The following is a 26,823-nucleotide window of genomic DNA, read 5'->3' on the forward strand; positions in this document are numbered from 1 at the left end:
ATAAATATTTCATTCAAGATATTTCTCATTTTGCGTTAATTAGCCTTTTAGACAAGACAAAGTTGTTGCAAATCATATTTATTTTATTTATTTACAACCAGTGTCAGATTTGTTATGTACAAAGTCACATTAAAGCCAACAGCGCCGTTTCGGCGTGGGCGCCATCTTCAGAGTTTTAAATTATGTGTTATTATAGAATGAATTGAAAATTAAAATGAGACAGATTAAAGTATAATAAAATAAAATCAAATTTTATAATGAGTCAAATTTTATAACAGTACTTTGAGCAATTTACAGTCATTCGTGAGGTTTAGTGATCATGAAAATGTTGGACGGACAGTTAGGTTCATTGATAGCTGAAGGTCACAGGACCAAAATTTCTTCTCCCAGTCCACCAGTCCACAATGGGTATCTTGGCGGCCCTAATTGATTAATCTTTGCTGAGAAAAAAATCTCTGCTGGGTCTGTCTTTTTGCTCTATTTATATGAATGTTTTTGCATATCTCTGAACTTTTTAGGTCATTTTGCTATAGGTTTAGGATAGATCTTAAGTTGGCAAAGTTTGTTAAAATACTTTGCTGTTGAAATTAAAAAGCACTATAACGTATTTTCTGTCATTCATGCTTAATCTCAAAATCACTAAATTTGTTTATCATTGATTATTAATAAGTGGTTAAAATGATGTCGCTTTTTACTAGGTTCAACTTCTTGGAGTTATTTTTAGGAAATTATTTTTGGCTACCACTGAATGTTTTATAACATTTTATTTATCTACGTAAACGCATTGAAATAAGTAGCGCGGTGCTTTAAGCGGGAATTTTGCATGACTTTCCTTCATAAGTTCAAACTGCCTCAGAGGCAACTCAAAATGTTATCCAAGCTTAGGGACATGCAGGTACTTCTAAAAGAACCGCACAAAGGTGTTTTAACAAGTTCCATTCTGGTGATTTTGGCCTAGAAGATGAAGAGGGTCAAAGGAGACTATATAAGGTTGATAACGACGAATTGAGGGCAAGTATTGATGCAGATCCATACAAAACCACACAGGAACTTGCAAAGGAACTTTACGTTAACACCACAATTTGTGACCACCTGAAGCAAATCGGCAAGATTAAAAAGCTGGATCAGCAAAATATAAGCAAAATATCTTCGTCTCGAAGTGTCGTTTTCTTTCCTTTTGCGAAACAAAAACGATTCGTTTCTGGAACGAATTGTGACTAGAAGTGATTCTTTTAAGACAACCGGCGACGTTTAGCTCAGTGGATGGGTCACGATGAACATTCAGACTTTGAAGCTACAAGAATAAACAGATTTGCTGATTGTAATGGTTTTATTTTTGATTAATAAAGTAAAATCGTGTCGAGTTCTTGAACTTCAAAGTGAACGTTACAAATGCGACATTATTTTCCCCTTTTCCCATCAACCTAAATATATCCAAGGTTGTTATGTGATCCGACAATTGAAATCTGATATCTTTAAACCTTACATAGGCGTTTCACTCAATAACTGATTATTGCTTGTTTTTCACCGACTGCCATACGCTTTATTTTAAAAACGCGGTGACTTGCTTTGCAAGTTGAACATTTAATAATAACTTAAAAAGTTCAAAAAACATGAAATTTCTTATATATAAAATAAAAGAATAATTCAAAAATAATCTAAAAAGTATGATTGTTACATTTATATTGAAATTTTTAAGTGAAAGAATTTTCAAAATATATTATTCTCAAGGTAAAATTTTTTGAGTAAACGAAAGTAACTGGCAAAGATTTTATTTTGACAAATAGTAATCCTTCTTAAGTTTCTTCCATAAGTGAAGATCGTTCAAGAGGAATTGAATTGATGGCAGGTGGAAGCTACCTACATTTTCTTCCTGTGAGTAGCGAAAACTTCATTTATTTCTAACAATTATAATTTATCAAACTAAATTCAAAAATGTTTTTCTAAATCATCTTCCACTAATTGTCATAAATCCAGATATAAGTTGTAAGGAAAATAAACGTGGGGGCAAACATTATTTTTTGTTAGGTGTATGCGAGGAATTATCAAAAAAACATTCAACTTTTGTTTAACTATTTGAAACATTATATATATATATATATATATATATATATATATATATATATATATATATATATATATATATATATATATATATATATCAAATATATATATATATATATATATATATATATATGTGTGTGTGTGTGTGTGTGTGTGTGTGTGTGTGTGTGATGTGTGTGTGTGTAATAATTTGCTTCGATTTAAAAATTCAAATAACCAAGTAATGAATAATTAATAAACTGTAATATGATTGACCAAGAGCTTGTAGTGCTGAATGCAGGTGATCATTTTCTGGCGCAGGTCCATCATATGCCGGAAGTTCAAATGCACCTCATCAGAGCCTACCTTGCTCACAGTCTTCTCCATACTCATTTTCAAACAATAGACATTTGCGTTGGAACGTAGTTTGTGAGAAATATTTGTGTTAAAAATCTGTTTAGCTATACAATATTTTCGTTCTCTAGTAAACAATGGCATACAAACAATTATCATTACGTAGGTGTTTTTGAAAACCAAACTTATAATAATTATCTTTATAGTTGGCGATGACTTTTACTTAGGGCTTTCAGTTTTCTCTTAGCTATCGAAACGTTACTTTATAGAGAAAGATGTTCTCGAATTTGTATGAGTTTGAAAGTTATACTGCGTATTTTTTTGACAAATCTTGTCGTGTTCAATTTCGAAAATTATCATTTGATTTGAAAATTAATTTCATTTTTATGAATTGTTACATTTAATACTAAACTATTATAAAGTTGAAAATAATTTTTATTTATATTTAACTGCGTAAATTATTTACGCGGCTGGATACTATACGATGATACAAATATTTTTATAGAGGTCCGACCAGCTCAATATCAAGACCCCACTGATGAGCTTATGCGAAATATGCGAAATATTGAAAAATGTAGCCAAATTGTGTTGTGGCGTATATTAACATAATTTTCTTATTCAAAGTTTATTTTTTATTTCAGTGATTAGTATTTTTTATATTTGAAAAAGATTTCATTTAATAACACAGTACTTTGTGCAATTTAAAGTCATTAGATAGAACCATACTACAAACCATACTACAAACTGTTAAAGATCGGGTTTTGTGGACGTCGATGGTCGCCAATGTCCTGAAAGGATAAGGCACGAGAAAGAAAGAAGATGAGTGGAAATTGAAATTTTTGTTTGTCATTCTCGATTCCCTTCAGAATTCCCATTTATGACAGAAAATTAACATTTTCCATTTTAAAATTCAATCCTGCGTTTTCACTTCCGTTCCCATCCATTCCCCTTTTTCCCATTTAGCAAATTTTTGAACATTAAAAACAAAATTTTTTTCAAAAGAGCGAATATTTAAGAGCGTGGATTGGCACCCAACTAAATAATAATCCAATAGCTCTTAAAAGTATTAAAACGACATAATAAATTACTGCCATAACAATTAAAACAATTTTATACATGTTTATGAATATACATACATACTATGTACTATATGATTTTTATTGCACCGGGTGTAGACTCAGATCCTGTCTCTCGGGAATTAATTGGTGATTTTGACATTGAATTTTGCACATCAACACGTAACCTGGAAGTTTTTTTATAGAAACGTGTTTTTTAACGTTCAGACTAGGGCAGTTTTGAAAGAATGCTCTGGATGGGCAAATGTGTAAGCTTAGGCCCATCAAACGATCTTTCAATTCAATTCAATTCACTGAATTTATTTGATCCAAACAAAACAGACAAAATTTGTGATCGAGAGACCCGGAAAAAGAGAAAAAATTCTTGTAGTGGACCACCTTGGACAAGATTATCATCATCATAAGGATAACGTAAAATAAAAATGAATAAATTAATTTATCATATTCTTTAAACAAGTATCTTTAAACAAGCATACCCTTCAATATCTTGTTCATTCCTTTATCCACTCAAAAATAGACTATTGCGATAGTCTATATTACGGCCTGTCTGGCGTAAATATGTCTAAACTGCAGTCGGTTCAAAATTGGGCTGCAAAGTTGGTTTTAGATGGCTTTAAATACGACCAGGTTAAGCCAATTCTTTTTGTTCTTCACTGGTAAACGGTTTATCAAAGAGTTATTTTCAAGCTATTTTTAACGGCTTTCAAATGTATTAAGGGAGTTGCACCTAAATATTTAACTGTCAATGCCACTGCTGAGTCAAACATTGCGTTCTGACACTTCAAGTTTACTGTTTGTACCTGACACAAACTTGGCTCTTGGTCGAAGGAATTTTTCCGTAATGGGTCCTGCTGTCTGGAATGGTTTGCCTAGGGGCCTTTGTGATCCTGCGTTGTCTGTTATTCAATTTTGTGAAAGGTGGAAACACCATTCTTTTGTCCAAGCTTACCCGTGCTAATGTCTTTTTCTTTCCATTCATTGCATTGCCTTAGTAAAGTACTATGCAATATGACACAATAATCGTTAGCGCCTCTAAGATCTCTTTAAAGTAGTGGTTCTCACACAAACTATAATCTTCTAAGCCACTTTAAACCCCGTTAATAATAATAATAATTACAAACACATCAATAATAACAATAATAATAATGATAATGACCACAAGTGTGAAAATGTGAATGAGTATCGACCATATGTTTGCTTAATGAAATTTCTTTATAGCTCTATTGCTTGCACGTGGTTATCTTCTTTGTTGACGCACACGTGTGCACGCAAGTGATCAAAAGGGTACTTATACACACACAGACACATATATAAAAAGTTTCATGATATATATATATATATATTTATATATATATATATATATCTGTATATATACATATATTTATGGAGTTATAAAAATACACACGCATAACAATAAATAAGACTAATAACAAATGATCGTGTATCAGCCCGGTCTTTATCAAGTAAGCTAAATATATAAATTTGACAATATTTCAGCAATTTGACCTGATAGAGCAAAAAGGTTTTCAACTTTGAAATCAGCATCTGCTTAAGATACAATCAATGATATTTAAGATATCTACAACTTGTTTTTTAGTGTTATAGATCGAAATTGTAGAAAAATAATATAACGCATTCAACATAATACAAATACGTGCGTGTGTTATGCATGTGATTGATTCTTCAATAATTTCTGGTAGTCGCACATGTACAGTTCCATGAACAAGTCTAATGATGGAGAACTGTCCAATCTCAGTTTGTTCTGGCCCTTTTTTTGAAACTCTCTATCTCCTTCTCTGACTACTCCTCCATCACTTACAAAGTTCAGAGCGGATCTCAAGACCCACCTGTTTGCAAAATTCATTAAGGAGCGCTGTTGAACATCGCGAAAATAACGCTTTATAAACTAATTAATTGATTGATTGAATGTTAGTTGATTGATTATTGACTAATCACACTAAATGATTTCACATGTCTTCATTCACGTTCATCAATTGGGTACAATATCTCACCATTGAAAAAATACTGATCAACAGTTCAGACTGCAGGTTGAGAGGAATGGTTCGTTGCAGTAAACAAATGTCAATTAACTTACAAATCAAATATGATATTCATAATTACAGTAGTTGATAAAGCATCCAAGACCCTGGCGGTAAATGCTCTTCTACATGCAAATGGTTGAGTGAGGTGGAAGTCAGTCAGTCAGTCAGTCAGTCAGTCAGTCAGTCAGTCAGTCAGTCAGTCAGTCAGTCAGTCAGTCAGTCAGTCAGTCAGTCAGTCAGTCAGTCAGTCAGTCAGTCAGTCAGTCAGTCAGTCAGTCAGTCAGTCAGTCAGTCAGTCAGTCAGTCAGTCAGTCAGTCAGTCAGTCAGTCAGTCAGTCAGTCAGTCAGTCAGTCAGTCAGTCAGTCAGTCAGTCAGTCAGTCAGTCAGTCAGTCAGTCAGTCAGTCAGTCAGTCAGTCAGTCAGTCAGTCAGTCAGTCAGTCAGTCAGTCAGTCAGTCAGTCAGTCAGTCAGTCAGTCAGTCAGTCAGTCAGTCAGTCAGTCAGTCAGTCAGTCAGTCAGTCAGTCAGTCAGTCAGTCAGTCAGTCAGTCAGTCAGTCAGTCAGTCAGTCAGTCAGTCAGTCAGTCAGTCAGTCAGTCAGTCAGTCAGTCAGTCAGTATTACAATTTTTTCAGAATAAATAAATAAATCCCAACAAATCCAAATAATTAACTACAAATTTTTCAAAAGTTCGCTCCGTAGCTTCATCCTTTCTGTGAAATCAAATTCTTTGACGAGTTCAGAACTGCGTACGCTGGTGATAGTAACAGAATCGGCAGATTTCTTAGAACAAGAATGGTTCTCGATTTGCAACTTTTCAAAAATGTACGTCAAAATTATTAGTTTGCTTTTAATAATATCAATATTATTTAGAAAGTTTTAGATTATTGAAGAATATAAAACACAGAAGATACAATTTACGTCAGCACAATACGATGTGGTCTTTCAAAGTTTTCGACACGTCCTCATTTCCAGCTGAGTCCTGCAAATAATAGGTAATTCGTCTGAAATAAATTAAAAAATATGGTGGAATGAAATTTGAAATAAAAACAAATGATTGATTAACAACAATTCTCAATGAATAACATTTTTTTTACATTATTATTATTCTTTAAATTAAACTAGTTTGTCTGCCGATAACTTGACGCGTGCAGCATGCAAGCGATCGTAAATCTAGAAAAATAATAAGATGAACGAGACGTTTGTTTGATTGAGACAATGAGCACCATCGCATGCCATACACTGCATCTCGTGTTCTCCTATCTAATGAATGGGAAATGTTTCATATGATGTAAAATGAAAAGTGTTTAATGTGAAATGTTTCATATAGCATCCATGAACAACTACATGTGTGTGTACGTGTGTGTGTGTGTGTGCGTGTGTGTGTGTGTGTGCGTGTGCGTGTGTGTGTGTTTTATTTTCTAATATTAAACGTTGCAGTATTATTACATATGAATAGTTGGTATGCATTTTTGTACGTTGGTAAATAACTATGTGAAATCTTTTTTTGTGCAAAATAATTAATCAGAATTTTCTCAAAATAATAAAATAATTTTTTTTAAATTAAATGACTTGATGTAACAACACAAATAATTGCGTATGTGTACATTAAATTATAACTGCTAATATTATTACCCTTTGCAATTACCGTTCTAACACGTGCAGCTAGTTTTAAATGACAATAAACTGTTGACAAATTTTTATCGGCAAGAGAGATAAATTATTTTATTACATCTAGTCATCACATTGTCATGGTTTGATAGTTGAGTTTATAAGTTGATGACAAAATATTTTTCTATGTTGAATCTTCAGTTATTTATTAAAAATATAATTATTATATAAAGGTTTTTATTTTATTTTTGCAAATAATCTGATTGATAATAATATTAATTAATTAATTAAGTGTTAATTGATAAATAAATTAATATTTTCAAAAAATGGAAATATATGGAGTGCTCTTCGTTGTTTTCCTCTCTGCTGCGGTTGAAATTTCTTTCATGGATATTCAGAAAAGTTGGTTTTCGGTTACTGTTAATTCATATTCAATGGTTTTTTTTATTTCATCTGACATTTTTGTTTTAAACAAATCCACATAAGTCTCAGGTTGAAACAAAAAATTATAAAAACATTTTGGTTTCACCATTATAATACAGTAAAAGTAGTTAAGTTTATATACACAGTGGCGAATTTATGGAATGCCGGGAATCCATGGCCCGCCGTTTTGAGCAGTATCGTAATTCGCTCTTTCTTGTGCCTTATCCTTTCAGGACATTGGCGACCATCGACCTCCACAAAACCCGATCTTTAACACTTTTTAAGTGTTGAAATGTAGTGATATTCAACAAGTGAGACAAAGACTTCACAAATGTTGTTCGTTGTTGACCGCAATCTCTTTTCTCTGTAATCTTTCCAGTAATTGTTAGATTTTCCATTCCTTTCTACCGTTTGATGTGACCAAAAAACTTTAACTGCCCTTGTCGGATTATTTGTAGTAGTTTCTTTTTTTTTAACCGACTGTTTTAATACATCATCATTAGAGACATGAGAGGTCTAACTAATTTCATAATTTTTCTCAAAAACCACATCTCAGCAGCAATAATCCTTTTTTCATTTTTCATATCACATTTACAACCTGAGGTAATCAGACTTCCAAAATAATTAAAGCAATTGATTGGTTTCATCTGTTTGCCATTAATGATTAGGGGACAGATCGGGGTGGTTTTGCTTTTATTGATAACCATACACCCTGTTTTGTTGATGTTAATTTGCAAGCCTTTCCTTACACTTTCAAAAATCAGTTTTAAAACATATAAAACATAACATAAAAATAAAGATTTTTTTAATGTCATCTAATTATTTTTTTTGCCTGTCAGCACATTTTTTTTATTGTTTTGTCCAGTTTTTGTAACTATCAGGATAGCAGCCTTACACTTTCCTTTGTTTATTCATCAGAGATACGATACCATCTGTCATCAATTCCTGGCCTCTTTTTTGCTCTTTCACAGATATAACTTCCCTTGCTGATTCTGTGAGGGCAACTATAAATATTTTTTATTTAGATTTATTTACGTCTTCCGTCAATAATTGAAAACGATTCCGTATTTCAACGTTATACTTGACCTTGATCTTATCATTTTGACAGACTGACAAAATTCAAACGTTTTGGATCCACATCATTTTTGATTTTTTTTAACTTTATCCTGATTTTACACACAACTGGGTTATTATCACTGCCACAATCAGCTCCAAGATAACTCTTGCATTGTAAAACAGCATTTCAAAATCGTCCATTTATAGTAATGTAATCAATCATATTTATTATTTTGTCTCCGAAACTCTTCCAAGTTTATTTTTGCCTTGAGTGATAAGTGATTGTCAAAACAGGTGATGATAATAATTTGATCATTTGTGACACACTATTCAATCAACTTTTCTCTTTAATTTCTTTCACCTATCCCATGAGGACCAACCACGTCATGTATTTTTTTTTGAGCCAACTTTTGCGTTCAGGTCACCCATCATGATAACAACTTTTTGAGATTTACATGTTTTTAAAGCATTATCAATATCACTGTAAAAAGCAAAATGCTTTCAGAAGTTGGTGCATAAACTTGAATAGCAGGTAGGTTGAAAAGTTTTACGTGTATTTTGACCATCAAAACTCTATCTGACACCAAACAGAAACTTTCTAAATGTTCTGACATTTCCTTGTTCTGACATTTCTTTGTTCAAAAGTACACCTACACCTCGTTCGTGTAAATCATCTCCAAAGTAGAGAAATTTGCTTTCTTCAAAAGTAATGACACCTGATTTCTTCCACCAAGTTTTGCTTAAAACCTCGAATGATGAGATTCATTCTTTCCATTTCTTGTTTTACTTTCTAAAATTTCCCCGTCTGGTACAACGTTCTAACGTTCCATGTTGCCACTGTGAAAGGTGTATTCAACTTTCACTATCATGACGTTTTTTGATTTGGTTTGTGTTTGCCGATAGTTTTCTTGGCAAAAGTTATTGGCAGAAGGTTGATATTTATATCTCCAAATAAATATGGGTAAGAAGGTTGATGTTTAAATTGCTGTTAGAGATGTGGTGAAGGATAAATAACTTTGTGTTCTAATAATAAAGTTTCGGATTTTTTAAAATATAAAAGTGCTTCTTAATTTGTAAACGAAATGAATAAAATTGATTTTGCAACATCATTCAACATTAAAATGTTCGGGTGTGGCGTATTATGCGCTTGTAAGTTGCTTGTGCTTGTGTATGTGCTGCGTGTGTGTGCGTGTTGTAACTGTGTGTTTGTAACTCAGGTGTGTGTTGCGTATGCACACGTGCGAATATGTATAAATATTTAAATTAATAACATAGGAAAATCAGTTTAGTTGTTGTTAAAAAAACGAAGCAATAAATTTTAATTGAATGATATATAATTGCTGACCATGTTATCTGCAGACGTGTCATGTGTCATGTTTATTTGGAAGGTGTTAATTTATCTCAAAGCGTTTATAATTTGTTTGAGCTGCAAGAAGCATTTACGGATATTATGTTCAATTATAAATTTGTCTATTAATGGGAACAATTTTTAATTCAGCAATAAAATCAATAAAAATGGCAGTACAAATAAGATAAAATAATGAAATAAAATAAAATGTCTTATATTGTAATCAAGTAATCCGCTCATACTCATTGTCGATGCAAGTGTATGTGTGTTGGGAGTATATTCGAATACCATTAAATGTTGTTTCTTTCACAGTATATTGTGTAAGACGAGCTAAGGACAATGTTTATTAATTTAAAATTAAAATTAGATGACCATGAAAATTTAAATAATGACTAATTAAAATTATTATAAAACCCAACAGGCGACATTTCAAATGAGTTCATTATTACAGAATAGTTAGAATATTCATTGTTTAAGCATGTTTGCAATTTAATATATTTTTGGTGTTTATATTGTTTAGAAGAAAGTAAATTAGTTTCATGGCATATCGTCAATTACAATATTTCAATCTTGTTGCCTCTCAAAATGGCAATGTCAGGACATAGCGTGTTGAATAGATGTGACGTTTGTCGTATGCCTTCCATCTCCAAGTCTGCGAACAAGCAGCAGTCGTTAGGAGCCTGTAGCTTTAACTCATCCATGATCAACGCTAGTATTTTATCATGTCTGGCTGTGTATCTCTTCAAAGCCGAACCTGATCCACAATTTGATACGACGTGCTTATTTGTTTGACGAACATAACAGAGTGGGCACAACGGCGAAGTAGTTTTTCCCCACTTAAACAGATTTGAATTTGTTGGAAGTTGTTGAATAATGTATTTCTTTATTTTTTTGCAAATCTATAGAGTACCTCGGACATGTTGTCAACAGTTTTTGACCAACTTGTTATTTGTGCAGGAGCAATGAGTTCGCCAATTGACTTGAGCACCGTACCTTGATAATGAAGTTCCTTGATGTGGTTGAGACATGATTGTACTCGGTTTTAATTCAGGAGCTTGAGAGACTGCTTCAATGAGCCTGTTTCAGTCAAGGAGCTGTCTGGTTTGACAAAATTTGAAGAGGTTTCGTGCCATAAGCAATGGATTTCTTCATTGGTGCTGTTTTTTAAATAGCTGCGAACCTTCATTTTTGTTTTTTCTGCAGCGTCTCTCAGTAACATAAAGTTGTTACCTCCGAGTTTCGTAGGCAACGATAGCAATCCACTGATCGGCCTGGCAAGCCAATCCCTGACTTTACTTACTATTAGGTTGTCTGAATTGGACGATATCCAGGTTGGCGAGAAGTTGTAGCAGCGAAGCTCAAACATAATTTGTGTTGGGATGAAGTAGCGTAATATTTTGAGTTTTTGTTGCGGTTTGATGTCAAGATCAGAGGTGGTCTCCAACAATTTGGTCAACTTTGAGATAACTTCTTTTTTGGCCTTCATAGTCATACAATCTACCCAAGTAGAAAAAATTGCCTCCAATTTCAATGTTGGGAATGACTTTATCATTAATCGTCAGTCTTGGAGTGAACTGCTCATAAATCCCGTCTTTTTTCTCATGCCAAATGAGTTACATTTGTCTATTCTCATTTTCATGTTTGACCGATGCACCATGCATAGTTCAAATTGATTAGTTTCTGGGCTTCTTCTGAACTGTGGGCAATAATCGCTGAACCGTCAGCAAACTGAAGCCAGGATTTAGATTTTAGCCCGGAAGTTGGGCCCCAATTTGATATCATTATGATAATGATAACGATAATGATAATAATAAATAATAATAACGACAACAACAACAATAATAATAATAATAATAATAAAAGTAACGATTAAGTTTATTCATTTACCACATCTTCCTAATTTTAGACGTAACGCCTACGGTTAAGAACGGCAACTTCATCTACTATAAGTACACGCAGCGGCATTTTGTAGGCTCGAATCACTTTGACCGAGTTAATGAGCTGGATTGTTTAAATCTCTGCTCCCGTAGTCCAGAATGTCAAGCCGTGGATTTCAATTGCAACCTGAGTATATGTTTCAGACACAAAAGCATTCCAGTCGATACAAACTTAATTAAAGAGAATGAGAAGGTGGATCACTGCGTTATTCAATACGTCAAATGCAACAACTGCTCCTATGATATTTCAAGTTCGTGTATTTCAATTTTTAAATGGAAACTTTTCAAAAATTTTTGTCACATTTATGAATAGATGAATAGCATAGTTATTGCTGAATATTCATTAAATTAAATTAACATAAAATTAAAAAAAACAATAATTGTTTTTTTTTTAACTCTAGATCAAAACATCGCATTAACAACAACGACAGCAGCAACAACATCAACAACATCCAAATTTGAAAGCACCATAGAAAACACGTTGAACGTGACGTTGGACGACTCGATAAATTATTTGAACGACCTGGAAAGGCTGCTGGTTGATGCATCGCAGGAGAGGATGGATGACGTGGCCTCCAAGTCCAAAGTTGGTTCATATTCATTCATTCGTCTGTAGGTTTCATTCAAAATTAAACGTTTTAGTTATTGTCATTGTTAAGCTGATGGTGATGGACAACTGAAAATATTGACTCGAGATGGTGTATGGTTGAAGCGTTGGTCCTCGGCTGGAGTGCCAGTATTTGGTAAGAATGGATTTCATCTGTCACAGAAAATATGTGCGACACATGTTCCTTGAAATTGTTCATAAGAACGATGAAAAGTTTTACTCTTGCAGTGTACGAATTTTTTTAAGTCATCGTCGTCTGTGCTTAATGATAGCGATCTCGTTGATTGTTATTTCTATGAGAATGGTTGATCCTTTAATGGGGTACATGGTGCTAAAACAACAAGACGTTGTAATTTAACAACAATCATCTGCCCACCTACCTGAAATGTTGTTGTAACTTTTTATTAATCAAGGCCTGATTACGCAAATAATGATCGCAATATAGTAAAACACCAACAACACACAAATTAAAAAAAATTAAATGCAGTCAATTTAAAATGTGCATTTTGCAATTTACAGTGCCCAAGTTACATGAGGCATAAATATAACTAACTAAATAACTAAATATAACTAGCAAACTTTTTACAAATCCACAATCAAAATGGAACTTATGCTGACTTAACTGCGGTGCCGATTCTAGGTTTAACATATTTTGGCACATTCATACACGAGTTTGAGTTTTGTTTCTTTCCGTAAATTCAAAGTAAATTCAAGGTTAATTAGAGTAACGCGCACACACACACATACATACATACACACTTACACACTTGCACACGTAAACACACTAACACACAAACACATACATACACATTACTGATGTTTTCATATGAATGAATGTTCAATTTATTAACATTTTATTTCTCTTTTATACAGACAAATGTGTGTTTTTTTTCAATATGCCAATTTATAAAAATAAAGTTTAAAAATGGAGAAATAATTTTTTTAAATGGGCCATGAGTCAAAAAACTCAAAAATTATTTCACTGAAATAGTTCGTTGTGGCTAGATAGTTCAAAAAATTTCTCTTTTGAAAATTTTCAAGATTTTTCACATTTATGAGGGTGGCTAATGTTCTGACAAATAAAACATTAAGTTCATATCAATGTTTGAAACGATTGAACGTTCTGAAGTATATGATCCGAAATTTCTAAAATATATGAACAGACATTTCAAAACTATTAAAAAGTGAAAAATAAACGTTTAATGAGTCAAATTGTTAAATAATCATTCGAAACTTCATTGAAGGAACTGTTGATGACACTAGACAACTTGCTCTCCCCATTCGATTGCCAGCCAAACTGCAGCAGCAGTAGCAGCAGCAGTGGCAGCCAAACATTTGTCAACCAAACTTCAAGCAATCTCTTTTTATCAACCGTCGAACGAGCTGTTGCTCTGCTGGGCCGCTCTACAATCAATGATACGATCATCGATGCTATAAACATGTGTTAGTGTCTGTGTGTTGTTGTCTGTGTGTTGTTGTGTGTATGTTGTTATTTGTGTGTTGTCGTTTGTACGTTGTTAAAAGGTTAAAGATCATTTCCTCTGGCGAACATAGTATCAAAGAGAGACACAACAACGTATATGAATACGCGTAAAAACTAAACATCATACACGATAGGCGGGGATCATATTGCATTCGAACCCAGTTACTCACGGCGACAGCAGCACCAGATGCCTTTAACCACTGAACCATCACCACATTGTTTGTATGTTGTTGTTATCATGGATGCTTGTGTGTTATTGTTTGCCTGTTTGCATATATCGATATGTCTTCATCAGTTACAATAGTGGTTTTTGTTGTTAGCACTAAAATAACAATAGCATTAACATCAAAAACACCAACAAATAACGATATTCATAGACGCAGCAGTAATAGTAGTAGTAGTAGTAAAAGTAGTAGTAGTAGTAGAAGTAGTAGCAGCAGTAGTTGTAGTACACACGTTAACACACACAGATACACACACACTGTAATACTATTAGCATTCATCATCATCGATCATCATCATCGTCATCTTCATCATCACTTTAGCACCATCGTCATCATCATAGTCATCATCACTTTAGCACTATCGTCATCATCATCATCATCTTCTTAATCACTTTAGCACCATCGTCATCATCATCATCATCGTCATCATCATCGTCATCATTATCATCCTTCAGATATCAAAATAAGCCACTTTTCGAAAGCTCCCCATCTTTTCATCCAACCAACAAACTCATCATCAATCTATCTGGATGGAGAAAATCTGGAAGGTTTGTGTGCCTGTGTCTGTGTGTTTGTGTGTTTATGTATATGTACCCAAATCATTGTTCGGGCGAATTCTGTTGTAATCGTATTGGATTAATTGTCCTGAAATTATCGTTTCAAAACTAACACAAAATGAAAATTTGTGAAACTTCAAACAAATCGACACCTATTACAGGAAGTTCCTCGTTCCTGGCTGTTGTATTTTATAAGAAATTGAGGCTCAAGTTGAACGACTTGATCTCAAAAACATCAAAAATCGACAAAACGCAGCGAAACCTCTCAAAGAACAAATACAACAATCCCAAGTGCGCTCAACCAACGAATGACTTGCATGAAGATGAGCAGTTCGACTTCAACAGCAACATCATGTCAGCCGTCCTAGCCAATAAGAACAATGTCCCAACAACCAGCGACAACCAAACTTCAAAGAACACATCAGCCAACAAAACGTCAAAACTCTTGAAACCGATTATTATGACTTTTCGGCTGACTCAGGTTTGTCAGCGAATTTTCAACTCATCATTCGTTACATTGAGTTTAATCTTATTTGTTCAATGATTTGTTTTTTTGTTTGTTTTCAATCAATCGTTATTAATCATTTTAACAAATCAAGAGAAAGACAGACAGATAGACAGACAAATAAACACACACACACATACACACACAGGAGATTGAAGATGGGCAGAGTGTAAGTTGTGCTTCCAATGATATGCATCCATCCAGGTAGTCCAACCATCCATCCATCCATCCATCCATCCATCCATCCATCCATCCATCCATCCATCCATCCATCCATCCATCCATCCATCCATCCATCCATCCATCCATCCATCCATCCATCCATCCATCCATCCATCCATCCGTCGGTCCGTTCGTCCGTCCTTCCGTCCGTCTGTCCATCCATCCATCCATCCATCCATCCACCTGTCCGTCCGTCTGTCCATCCATCCATCCATCCATCCATCCATCTATCATCATCATCTTCATGTTTTATATTTTGTATTAATAATATTTCGTTATTTATTTGTTCCTATTTTTCGTTTTTGAGGTAACCTGTCATCAGTTTGTGGTTCATCTGTTGTTTCCAGTACATACTTCGGACTATTTGTCTACATTTGTCTATTATAGGCACTAAAGTGTATTACCTGAAGTTGTACTTTTTAAGCCTCCGTGTGCTGGTATACACGTGGTCGAAGAAGTAAATTAAACCCAATATTAACACAGGAAGTTTAGTTTTAAGTTTTGTTAACAGATTTCAAATTGAAATTATTTAAAAGACATCTAGCGCCGTTATCCTCTTCAACTATCCTAAACTGTGCGCTAATGAAAAAACTGAATCACATGAACTTAACTTTCAGGTAGGCTACGGTTTTTGACTTTGGCTTTTAAAATTTATTTCTAAGATTTATTTCAAGGTAATCACTTGTGGAGACATGGCTTCGATGGATTGTTATACTGAGGTTGCTTCAAATTTTTTCCGTCAAGAAGTTTATACAAAAATGGTTGCATAATAGTTTGAAAAGTTTAACTATTTTTTTTAAAGTTTAGTTGACTGTTATCAAAAGTAAGTTTGTAACTATTAATTAGGCTATTCTTTTTTTGACAGAACAATTATAATTGAACTGCAGTATTAAATTAGCTGCTAATCACCGATACAGGCAAATGTCAACGTAAGAAACTGAGAAACAATTCATTCAAAATTTCATCAAAACTTCTTAGAACGCAATAATAAGCATTGGTTCCTATCCATTTTTAAAAAGATCCGATATAAATCACTATAAATCACTATAAATCACTAAATACCATTTAATGAATGGTAATGGAGTGAAAAAGTCTCTAAAAACTTATTATTATTATTTAAGTCTCTAAAAACTTCTAAAAAAACTTCTAAAACCGAAACTCCATAAAAATGAAATTAAAAAAGAATTAAAAGAGAGTAGGTGTGAGAGGTGGTACATCCCTGCAAGCAATTTTTATTCATTATAATAAACTGGGCGGGTTTTTGTGCTCGTGTTTGTTTTCTGATGATGATAATGATGATGGTGATTAGAATAATAATGATGACAAAATGATAATTAATAATTATAATGATGATGATAATAATATTGATGGTGACGAAAATGATAATGGTATTGATGTTAATAATTGTGATGATGATTATGAATGATGTTAACGTTTGAAATGGTTCTGGTTACTGGCTCCAGAAATTTTTCTGTTGGTCCGTATATATATGTGGAATAGTTTGCCTTCCTGCTCCTGGGCATTCAGTTCTATCTCAGAAGAGAGTTGAAATCGTTTTCTTTAGCCTTTGTTTGTTTTTGTTTACATTTTGTCATCTCTTTTAAGATTTGATGATTGAGCAATATACAAATCTTCCAACAATGATACTCAGAATGATGTTAACGTTTGAAGGGATTCTGCACATAACATTGGCGACATTGAATTTAGTCGTAAAAATTTGGTCGGCGAGTTAGCTTTGTTCATAAAAGTTTCACGTCCCGCCTCCTTCATTTATTTTCCTCATTTTTAACATTGCCATTTCGCATGTTGTAACAGATTCCGCGCTCATCAGAAGTTGGTTTTTAATTGGTTATAAAGACTTTATTACGCGATGGCACGGCGGTTCGAATACTGTCTGCCCGAGACCCAAAGACCATCACGCGTGCATGATTCGGTGCTTGCTCGTGCATTCACATTGTGTATGTGTGGCACGAAGGTTTAATTATAACTTCAGAATGACATGTACAAGCAGTTCTGCGTTTGAGAGAGTTGCATAATAAAGAATAAAAAGTAAGTTGAACTATTGATCCAACGATAGATTGAAAGATGGATGTGATTAATCATCAATTAGATTTTAAAAAGCCTTGATGTTGTTCACAAATGACAAATTGTAATGATGATGATGATTATGATGATGATGATAATTGTTTCCAGTGAGTGGTCAAACGAAGGATGTCACGTGATGTCCCACAACAAGACCCACGTGACCTGCTCCTGTGAACATCTCACCAGCTTTGCCGTGCTCATGTCTTACTCCGCTCACGAAGTTGGTTGGGCTGCTGCTGATGATGATGAAGATGGTGGTGGTGGTAGTGATGATGATTAGAATGATAATGATGGCAAAATGATGATGACGACGATAATATTAATGTTGATGAGAATGATGATGGTGGTGATATCATAACCACTATCATTATCATTTCAATTCTAAAGACATGTTTGTTGGACCCAACACAGGCGCACATATTTAAAGATTTCATATTGTAGATTGTTTTATAGCTTACTTGACAGATGCAGTATATAATGTCTTCTGTATAAACAATTGTATCACCCATTTGAAAGAAAACAAACTAAGACAAATTGCAATTGAAAAATTTCAGACCGGTGTGACGACGACCCAGTTATCGAAAAGACTCACGATGCACGTACAGACTGGCCCTATAAAAAATCACATGACAGAGAAATACAAAACTAAAATTACTAGACAAATCTTGGATCACAATGTTAAAATCTTACATTACAATAACAACCATTATAACTTACGACTAGCCGAATTAATACTCATAGAGCAAAAACATCCGATAACAAATAATCAACAACGAGCAATAAGAACTAGAAAATTTAGAAACAGAAGAATCATCGATGATGATAACCCGTAAAATTGTCATGTTCTCACAAATTATTAACATTGTAGAGACAAAAAACTAACATTGTTGAGACAAAAAACTAACATTGTAGAGACACAGTATAAACATATATTTGAACATTTGGCCCCCGAAGATGGTATAGGAATACCGGGAAAAACTTTTATGTTCTATCCTGCTTAAATGTTCTATATAGATAGAAATTTCAGACACTCCTAACAGATTATTAGCACCTGTTACAATATAAATAAAATAATTATGACGTCATTACACACATAAGATAGAAGATAGTAATAATAATAATGATGAGTTATGGTGATGATATCAAAAGTATTTTTCCAGACTGTCTTAAGATTGCGAGGGTTGTTCCTGCTTATAAGTCTGGGTCACACAATAACGTTAATAATTATAGACCAATTAGTATATTAAGTTGTATCTCAAAGGTGTTGGAAAAGGTTGTCGAGATAAGACTCGAGTCATTTATGAGTGCCAATAATGTTTTAATAAATGATCAATTTGGTTTTCGAAAGAATTGTTCCACTGAAGATGCACTCATAAGGCGTTTTAATGAAATTGTTTTTAAATATGATGCTGGTCATGTTATTTCGACTGTGTTTTTAGATTTCTCAAAAGCGTTTGATTCCGTTCCACATCATATACTGTTGCTTAAATTGGAACATTACGGAATCAGAGGACATGCTCTGAAGTGGTTCAGTAGTTACCTCGCAAATAGATTTCAATACGTTTCAATAAACCACTGTAATAGATACTTGTCGGGTGGTAAGTGGTGTGCCACAGGGGAGTATTCTAGGTCCAAAATTATTTATCCTGTTTATCAATGATATCGTCAATACAACCGAAATCTCTAATTTCATTGTTTATGCAGACGACACTACAATGGTCACTACTTCTAGGGATATAAATAATTTGAATGTTTGTACAAATAATTGTTTAGATAAATTGCACACATGGTCTATTTATAATAAAATTAATATAAATATTACAAAAACCAAGTATATGATTTTTAAAAGATTGAACTGTAACGATGAAGAATTTGTTTTAAAGATAGGTGACAGTATAATTGACAGAGTTGAAGATTTTAAATTACTGGGAATTATAATAGATCGGAAATTAATTTTTAAAAAACATATTGATTTCATCCTGCAAATAATAAATAGAAATTTGGGAATAATGAACAGACTAAAATATATTCTACCAAAAAAAATTTTAATTTTAATGTATCACGCTTTTATACTATGGAAATCTAATATAGGGTAACACTTTCAAGACGTATTTAGAAATTTTATTTAATGCCCAAAAAAAAGCACTAAAAATTATAAATTTTAAAAACGATATAGATAAAAAAGACCTTTTCAATAAACTTAAGATTCTATCGATATTTGAAATAAATTATCTTAAATGCTGTTGTTTTATTTTTTGATTTCTTAATAGTGCTATAAGACCATCAGACAATTACCTACATGATTCATTTAAATATAAAATCAAGGCAAGACCACCGAGTTCAAATTTTGAAAAAAAATTGAAAGAATCTATTGTTAAAACCAAACTACTCAATAGAAATATATGTTTTTATGGGGTATATAAATGGAACAGGCTACCAAATTTTATAAGAACTTGTACTGTTTAACGACTATTTAAAGATAAATTAAAAAATTTTCTTTTATGTTTATCTTAATTAATTTTATTTATATTGTTTGTATTGTTTTGTAACAATATTGTTTTGTTTTTTCTTGTTTATACGCATTTCTTTGATATTATATTTTGGTTTTATATTTTGGTTTTATATTTAAGGTAATTCTAATTTATTTAATTCGTTTTATTTGAATTTCTTTCTTTTCGTGATAAAATTTGTTCTTTCTCGTTGCAACAAGTTTAATTTTTATGCATATGTTTTTTAATTCTAAAATTTTGAAACAATACTAATTAGTTTTTAAAAATTGATACTGACGTTTGACAACATTAATGTGTTTTATTATTTTTTGTGGGGTTCCTTGTTATTTGGAATTTTGGTTTCTTTTGGAATCTTTTTTCATGTGTTTTCATGAAATAAACTTGTTTAAAAAAAAGTGATCATCATCATCAATATTATTGTTATTATTATTGTTATGATCATCATCATCATCATCATCATCATCATCATCATCATCATCATCATTATCATTATCACCATCATCATCTTTATTACTATTGTTAACATTATTATAGACATTGTTGTTGTAAAATTAACCGCGAAGGAGTTTTTAATTATTTAGTAATGGCAATGATTAATCTATAATAACATGTTGGCGTAATTGTTCTAGCTAATTGCTGTACGTAAATTTTACCTTCGTTAAAGAAGTAATTACTGATGGCAATTAATTAAAATAATAATCTGCCTCAAATATACACAGTAGCCCGTTCAGTGTTGTGATATATTTAATTAATTAATAATTGAATGGGTGAATGAATAAATGAATCAACAATTAATTAATGATTAATGCTTCGAAGGTCGCGATGTTAATAATTAATTACATAATTGAACGATTTGGTTATGAAATGAATGATGATGATCACTGATACAATGATGTTGAAACAAGCAGGGGATAAATTACAAGACGAAGGAGTTGGACTTCATAACCTACTTCGGCTGCTGTTTGAGTCTCGTCTCAATGTTGCTTGCATTCGTCACGTTCACCTGCTTCAAGTAACAACTGTCTTGTTTTGTGTCTTCATGTTGTTTTCAATTGAGTTCGATGTTGTGAGAAGAAGAAATCTTACGTGTTTTCCTATTTGTCCTAATGTTCACCAACTTAAATTAGAGATGCACCGAAGTTCGGCCCCGGCCAAAATCCGGCTTTTTTTCGACTTGGAAAACTTAAATCCGGTGCAACCCTAATTTCAACTAACAACTCCTTCTAATTAGAAAATATTTCTGTTGAGGTTTGAAATTTGACAAGGCTGAAAAAGTTGATAAAAAATAACTTATCGGCCAGCATTAATAACAGAACAAAAAAACTATTAAGAACATAATTAGATGAGCACACTGACCGTAAGAACTAACATTTCAACGCACTATGACCAACAGGAACTTGCGATGCGATCGAAACAGCATCCACAAAAACTTAGTCGCCAACCTTTTCGTAGCTGAGTTGATCTTCTGTCTCGGAATCAATCAACAGTGCATGCCTGTGAGTTGCTCCTTTATGTGGCTTTATGTGGTCGTTGCTGTATATATTGTAATTGTACATAGTTGTGTAGCAGACAAAGAAACATACAGACAGACAGACAGCCACACAGATATACACACACACACAAAACACATACAAACTGACAAACAAGCCAACCATACACCAGACACTCTGCAGCGTGATATCCATCTTGCTTCACTACTTCTTCCTGACCTCATTCTGCTGGATGTGCATGGAAGGCGTCCACCTCTACATCCTCGTCGTCGTCGTCTTCAATGGTGCTACATCTCACCTCAAGTACTACTGTGCTCTCTCGTACGGTTCGTTGGTGGTCCGCTGAGTTGGCTGGCTGGTTGATTTTGTGGCTGGTTGTTTGATTTGATAGCTGGTTGATTGATTTTGTGTTTGGTTGATTGGTTAGATTGTTGGTTGATTGATTCAATTGCTGGTTGATAACTAGTTGATTGGCTAATTGATTAGTTGATTACCATATTGGTTAGCTGATTGGTTAAATAACTAAATAGCTGGATTTGGTTTTATAGTTGGTTGGTGGATAGTTGGTTTTTTTAAAAAATGACTGGTTGATTAATCAGTTAGCTGGCTGACCGGTTACCTGGTTAGCTGGTTGATTGATTAGATTGTTGAATGATTAATTGAATGGTTTGATAATGCATTAGCAAATTATTAAAATAATGAATGAATAATAATAATAATAACTGCATTTTAATAATAAAATGCAGTTATAACAAAATAATAATTTTGTTGAAAATTGAAAAAATTAACAGTCAATATAGTTTTAATGAGTTTTTAAAAAAAAACTGAATATAATTCAAACATGTGTTAGGTAGTCATAAAGATTGATTGAGTAATTATTATATATATATTTTATACAAACAAGCGTTGAAAGCATTCTGAATAATAACATTTAACAAATTATTATTATTATTAGGATTATTATGATTATGATTATGATTATTATTATTATTATTATTATGTTATTCACTCTATTGACATTCCTCAGAGGATAGTACTGTGATTAAAGGCTTTGTTGAACAAATAACTTTTTAACTCTCTTCTGAAATCTTTTTATGGAACACTTTGCTTCAATCTTCTTGGAAGATCATTCCATACCTTGGGCAGAGCAACCTGCACACATCTGTCACCCAGTTTTGTCCTGATCCTAGGAATTATCATCATTTCTGACGAAACCGAACGCAATGCATGTTCCATATCAACTTCAGTTCTTTTGCGAAAAACCTCCTTCAGATATTCTGGACCACCACCATTTACGCAACCATAAGCCACCACAGTCATCTCATCCGTTTCCTGATCGGTAGCCAGTGGGGACTTTCCAACCACTTTCTAATGTGATCACGTCTGCTTAGACCAATGACCAATCTGGCGGCAGCATTCTGGATTTGTTGAACTTTATTTACTACCCCTACACCAGCACCATACAGCAACGAATTGCAATAGTCTAATCTAGACAGTACAAAAATCACCCTTAGGCTAGTAAAATTATCAACTGGAAGACATTTCTTGACTATTTTCAAAATTAAAATTAACACGCTCATCTCGACTTTTGCAGCGTTCCTTGTCTTAAATCTTTTTCCAGGCATTGGTGTTTCCTGAAGATGTGATCAATGTAGCTTAATTTTCTTTTTTTTATTTCAGGCAATAATTTTCGCTGTACTCCAGTCGTTTTCAGAAACCATACCTTCGTTATTATGTCTTTCCATAACACCCCCAGTATTTTTCTTGAAACTTTCATTTCAAATGCTTCCTTCTTTTTTCACTTTTCTTTTTCAATGTCCAACCTTCCGAACCGTAGTGTGCAGCATGCGAATTTTAATATCTACTGCTATGGAGTGGCTCATCCATATCCTATGTAGACTGGCTGTAACCCCTTGTGCTTTGCTAAGTCGTGCTCTGATGTCTTTGGTGCATTCAGCATCGCCCATAATGATAGTATTTAACTCTATGGATTGGCTCTTCCGTACCTTTTGATAGATTTGACAGTCATAGCAAGACAATTAGGCGAATTATTTCATCATCGCCATCATCGCTATCCTTGTTTTATATCTTCATTGACGTTGTTAATTTATTTTTGTCGGTGTGAAAGTTTAATTTGGCATCATCATCATCATTATTTATGTTTTCCATTTAACGTCATATCATCATCATCATCAAAATATAGCTGTACCAGCCATCATCGTCATCATCAGCATGTCTGTCAACATCGAAGGATATGGAACTGAAGATCAGTATGTTTTTTGTTGATATTGTTGTTTTTGTTGTTAATGTTCTAGTTGATGTGTTCTTTTATGATAGCTACTAACGGTGCTCTCACCATTCTCGTCATCACTTACATCACCTATCAGAATCATCTTCATCCTTTTTACTCCAATAACCATCGTTCTCAGTTTTCCTCTCACTTTCACCATCATCTTCATCTTTGCATCCACTTCTTTTTCATTTTCATCATCACCTTCTCTATCTTTCATACCACCACCACCACCACAGTTGCTGGCTGTCCACGGAGCATGGCTTCTCCTGGGTCTTCCTGGCACCTGTCATCTCCATCTTAACGGTTGGTGCTTTTCATTCAATTTGTATAATCAATCAGATAATAAGATGTGATTAATTAACTGAATCAATCAATCTTCGTTTTGCGTCCAGAGTCCCGGTTTCCCGAGGTAGGACGTTGTTTTTTTTGCCATCAACTTTTTGCGCCAAATTAGACGATCAATTGTATCCATTTCATTTAAATTTAGAGCTTTAATGTCTTGCTCGATTGTTTGCGACCAGGACTTTTTTGGACGGCCTTTGGAACGTGTGCCAGGTACTTCAACATCTGTAAGAGAAGTTATGGCACTGTTTCCACTTCGTTTGACATGACCAAACCACCGCAGATGGTGTTGCCGGCATTCGTACTTTATATTATCTAAACCAGCACGATGCAGGATTTTGGTAGATTTGATGTGGTCCTTCAGACTAATTCGTTGCATCCATCGGAGCATTTTCATGTCGGTTCGTTGAAGTTGTTGTTCCAGTTTGGTTGTTATTGGCAATGTTTCTGCACCATATAACAACACCGGACGTATCACAAATTTATAAAGTCTTCATTGTAGTGGTAGTGGGATGCTACGCCGCATCAATAGAGAGGCAAGGAGATGCCATTTATTCCAGGCTGCACGTATGCGTGCTCAAACGGCAGCTTCAGCTGTTCCAGTACAATCCAGAACATCTCCTAGATATTGAAACGATGTGACTTTCTCTACCCTAATGGCTTCAAAAACATTGCTATTTCGAATTTGTTGTTGTGGATTGATGCAAGCAGGACAAACAAAATTTGACACTTTAGATAAAGTACTAATTATTTTTGAACAACGTTTGTGACACTACTGGTTACACTGGTGACACTTGATTAAATTGTTACCTACACCAGCTTTACAAACTGAACAGGGCCATCGTCCAGTAGCTGTGGATTGGGTGGGTTCACCAGTGTTCATTGCTTTGGTTTTGCTGATGTTAACTTTGAATCCATGATCGGCGAGTCTGGTGTTCCAATCTTCAAACATCTGTGCTGCATTCTGCTCAGACGTGGCAGTTAAAACGATATCATCAACATATATTAGATTACAAATGTCACCAGTGCGTATCGGTTTTGTGATTTCTTCCATCACAGTTATAAATAACAGTGGACTGAGAATCGAGCCTTGGTGAACTCCAACGCCGATGTCAAATGCATCTTTGTTTCCAACTGTTGTGCTGACAAGAATCTTAGTATTCGTATACATTTCCATCACAAGTCGAACAAGATATTCTTGAATGAGTTGTCGACGTAGACTCTGATTACTTCACGGTCAAATGCTTTTTCAAGGTCTATAAAAATGTGTGATAGTTGTTATGCTTTGCGAGGTACTTCTCTTGCAGTTGCCGAAGGATGTGAATTGCATCAATTGTTGATTTCCCCGCTAGGATACCAAATTGATAATTTCCGATTGTGATGCACGACGTTAATCTTCCCTCAATGATTTTCTAGGCAATTTTCAGGGAGTGTTCTAACAGACGTATACCCCGATATGATGATCAGTTCAATAGATCACCTTTGCCTTAGTATAGCGGAACTGTCATGCTATAGTTCCATTCAGTCGGCATTGAGCAATTTTTCCAGATTTTAAATTAACTAACTGAATAATTAACTGAATAAATGTAATAAAATTCTTAAAATTATTTTATGCAACCCACGCACACTGGTTGTCATCAGGTCAACTCGGTGGTCCTATTCGTGACGATAGGGACCATGTGCAGGCTGAAACTCAACACTCCAAAGGCCTCAACCGACAATAACGTGCTCACAAATTTTGCGTCAGTGTTTTTCTTTGTCTTACTTTTGCTTACAAACATTTGTGTGTATTCATTCAATTTAAGATTGTTTGTTTTTTATGCTTGTTATGTGAACATTTAACAAAGATCAATTCATTCATTCATTCATTCATTCATTCATTCATTCATTCATTCATTCATTCATTCATTCATTCATTCATTCATTCATTCATTCATTCATTCATTCATTCATTCATTCATTCATTCATTCATTCATTCATTCATTCATTCATTCATTCATTCATTCATTCATTCATTCATTCACTCATTCACTCTTTCACTCATTCACTCTTTCACTCACTCACTCACTCACTCACTCACTCACTCACTCACTCACTCACTCACTCACTCACTCACTCACTCACTCACTCACTCACTCACTCACTCACTCACTCACTCACTCACTCACTCTTTCATTCATTCATTCATTCATTCGTTCATTTGACCGTTTGTCCGTCTGTTTATTGTTCGAACGCTTTTGAAGAAAAGAACTTGAGAACTAAGAAATTTTTTTGACACAAATGAAATAAGTTAATAAATTAATTTTGTTCCACTTCCTTCACCATAATTAGTTCTTGGATAAAGTCGGCTCTGGTGCTCATGGTGATTCTGGGTTCAACCTGGCTGTTGGGCGTCTTCAACATCAATCAATCCTCAATCACTATGGTCTACCTCTTCACCATCCTCAACACTTTGCAGGGCTTCCTCATCTTCCTCTTCCACTGCCTCCTAAACAAGAAGGTTGGTTTTTTAATGTTAACATATATAATGAACAGCATCATAAAATCGCTCAACTCGAACAACAGCTTGTAGAGCTGCTAAACAATAAAAAATCAACAAGCGAAAATGAAGTTGTG

General features: G+C 33.8%; 2 protein-coding genes across 2 annotated transcripts; both read left to right on the forward strand.

Annotated features, from left to right (window-relative positions):
- Positions 1–17,695: 17,695 nt before the first annotated feature.
- On the forward strand, positions 17,696–21,881 carry HELRODRAFT_144303 (hypothetical protein; the record flags this gene model as incomplete). The annotated part of the gene is made up of 4 exons (XM_009020531.1): positions 17,696–17,791; positions 20,987–21,093; positions 21,475–21,577; positions 21,744–21,881. Coding segments are annotated over 4 exons (444 nt in total), but the record flags the coding sequence as incomplete, so codon positions are not given.
- Positions 21,882–24,101: 2,220 nt separating this feature from the next.
- On the forward strand, positions 24,102–26,779 carry HELRODRAFT_80788 (hypothetical protein; the record flags this gene model as incomplete). The annotated part of the gene is made up of 3 exons (XM_009020532.1): positions 24,102–24,213; positions 25,682–25,730; positions 26,539–26,779. Coding segments are annotated over 3 exons (402 nt in total), but the record flags the coding sequence as incomplete, so codon positions are not given.
- Positions 26,780–26,823: the final 44 nt, after the last annotated feature.

This window comes from Helobdella robusta (genome assembly GCF_000326865.2).
Source record: "Helobdella robusta unplaced genomic scaffold HELROscaffold_28, whole genome shotgun sequence".
Taxonomy (NCBI): domain Eukaryota; kingdom Metazoa; phylum Annelida; class Clitellata; order Rhynchobdellida; family Glossiphoniidae; genus Helobdella; species Helobdella robusta.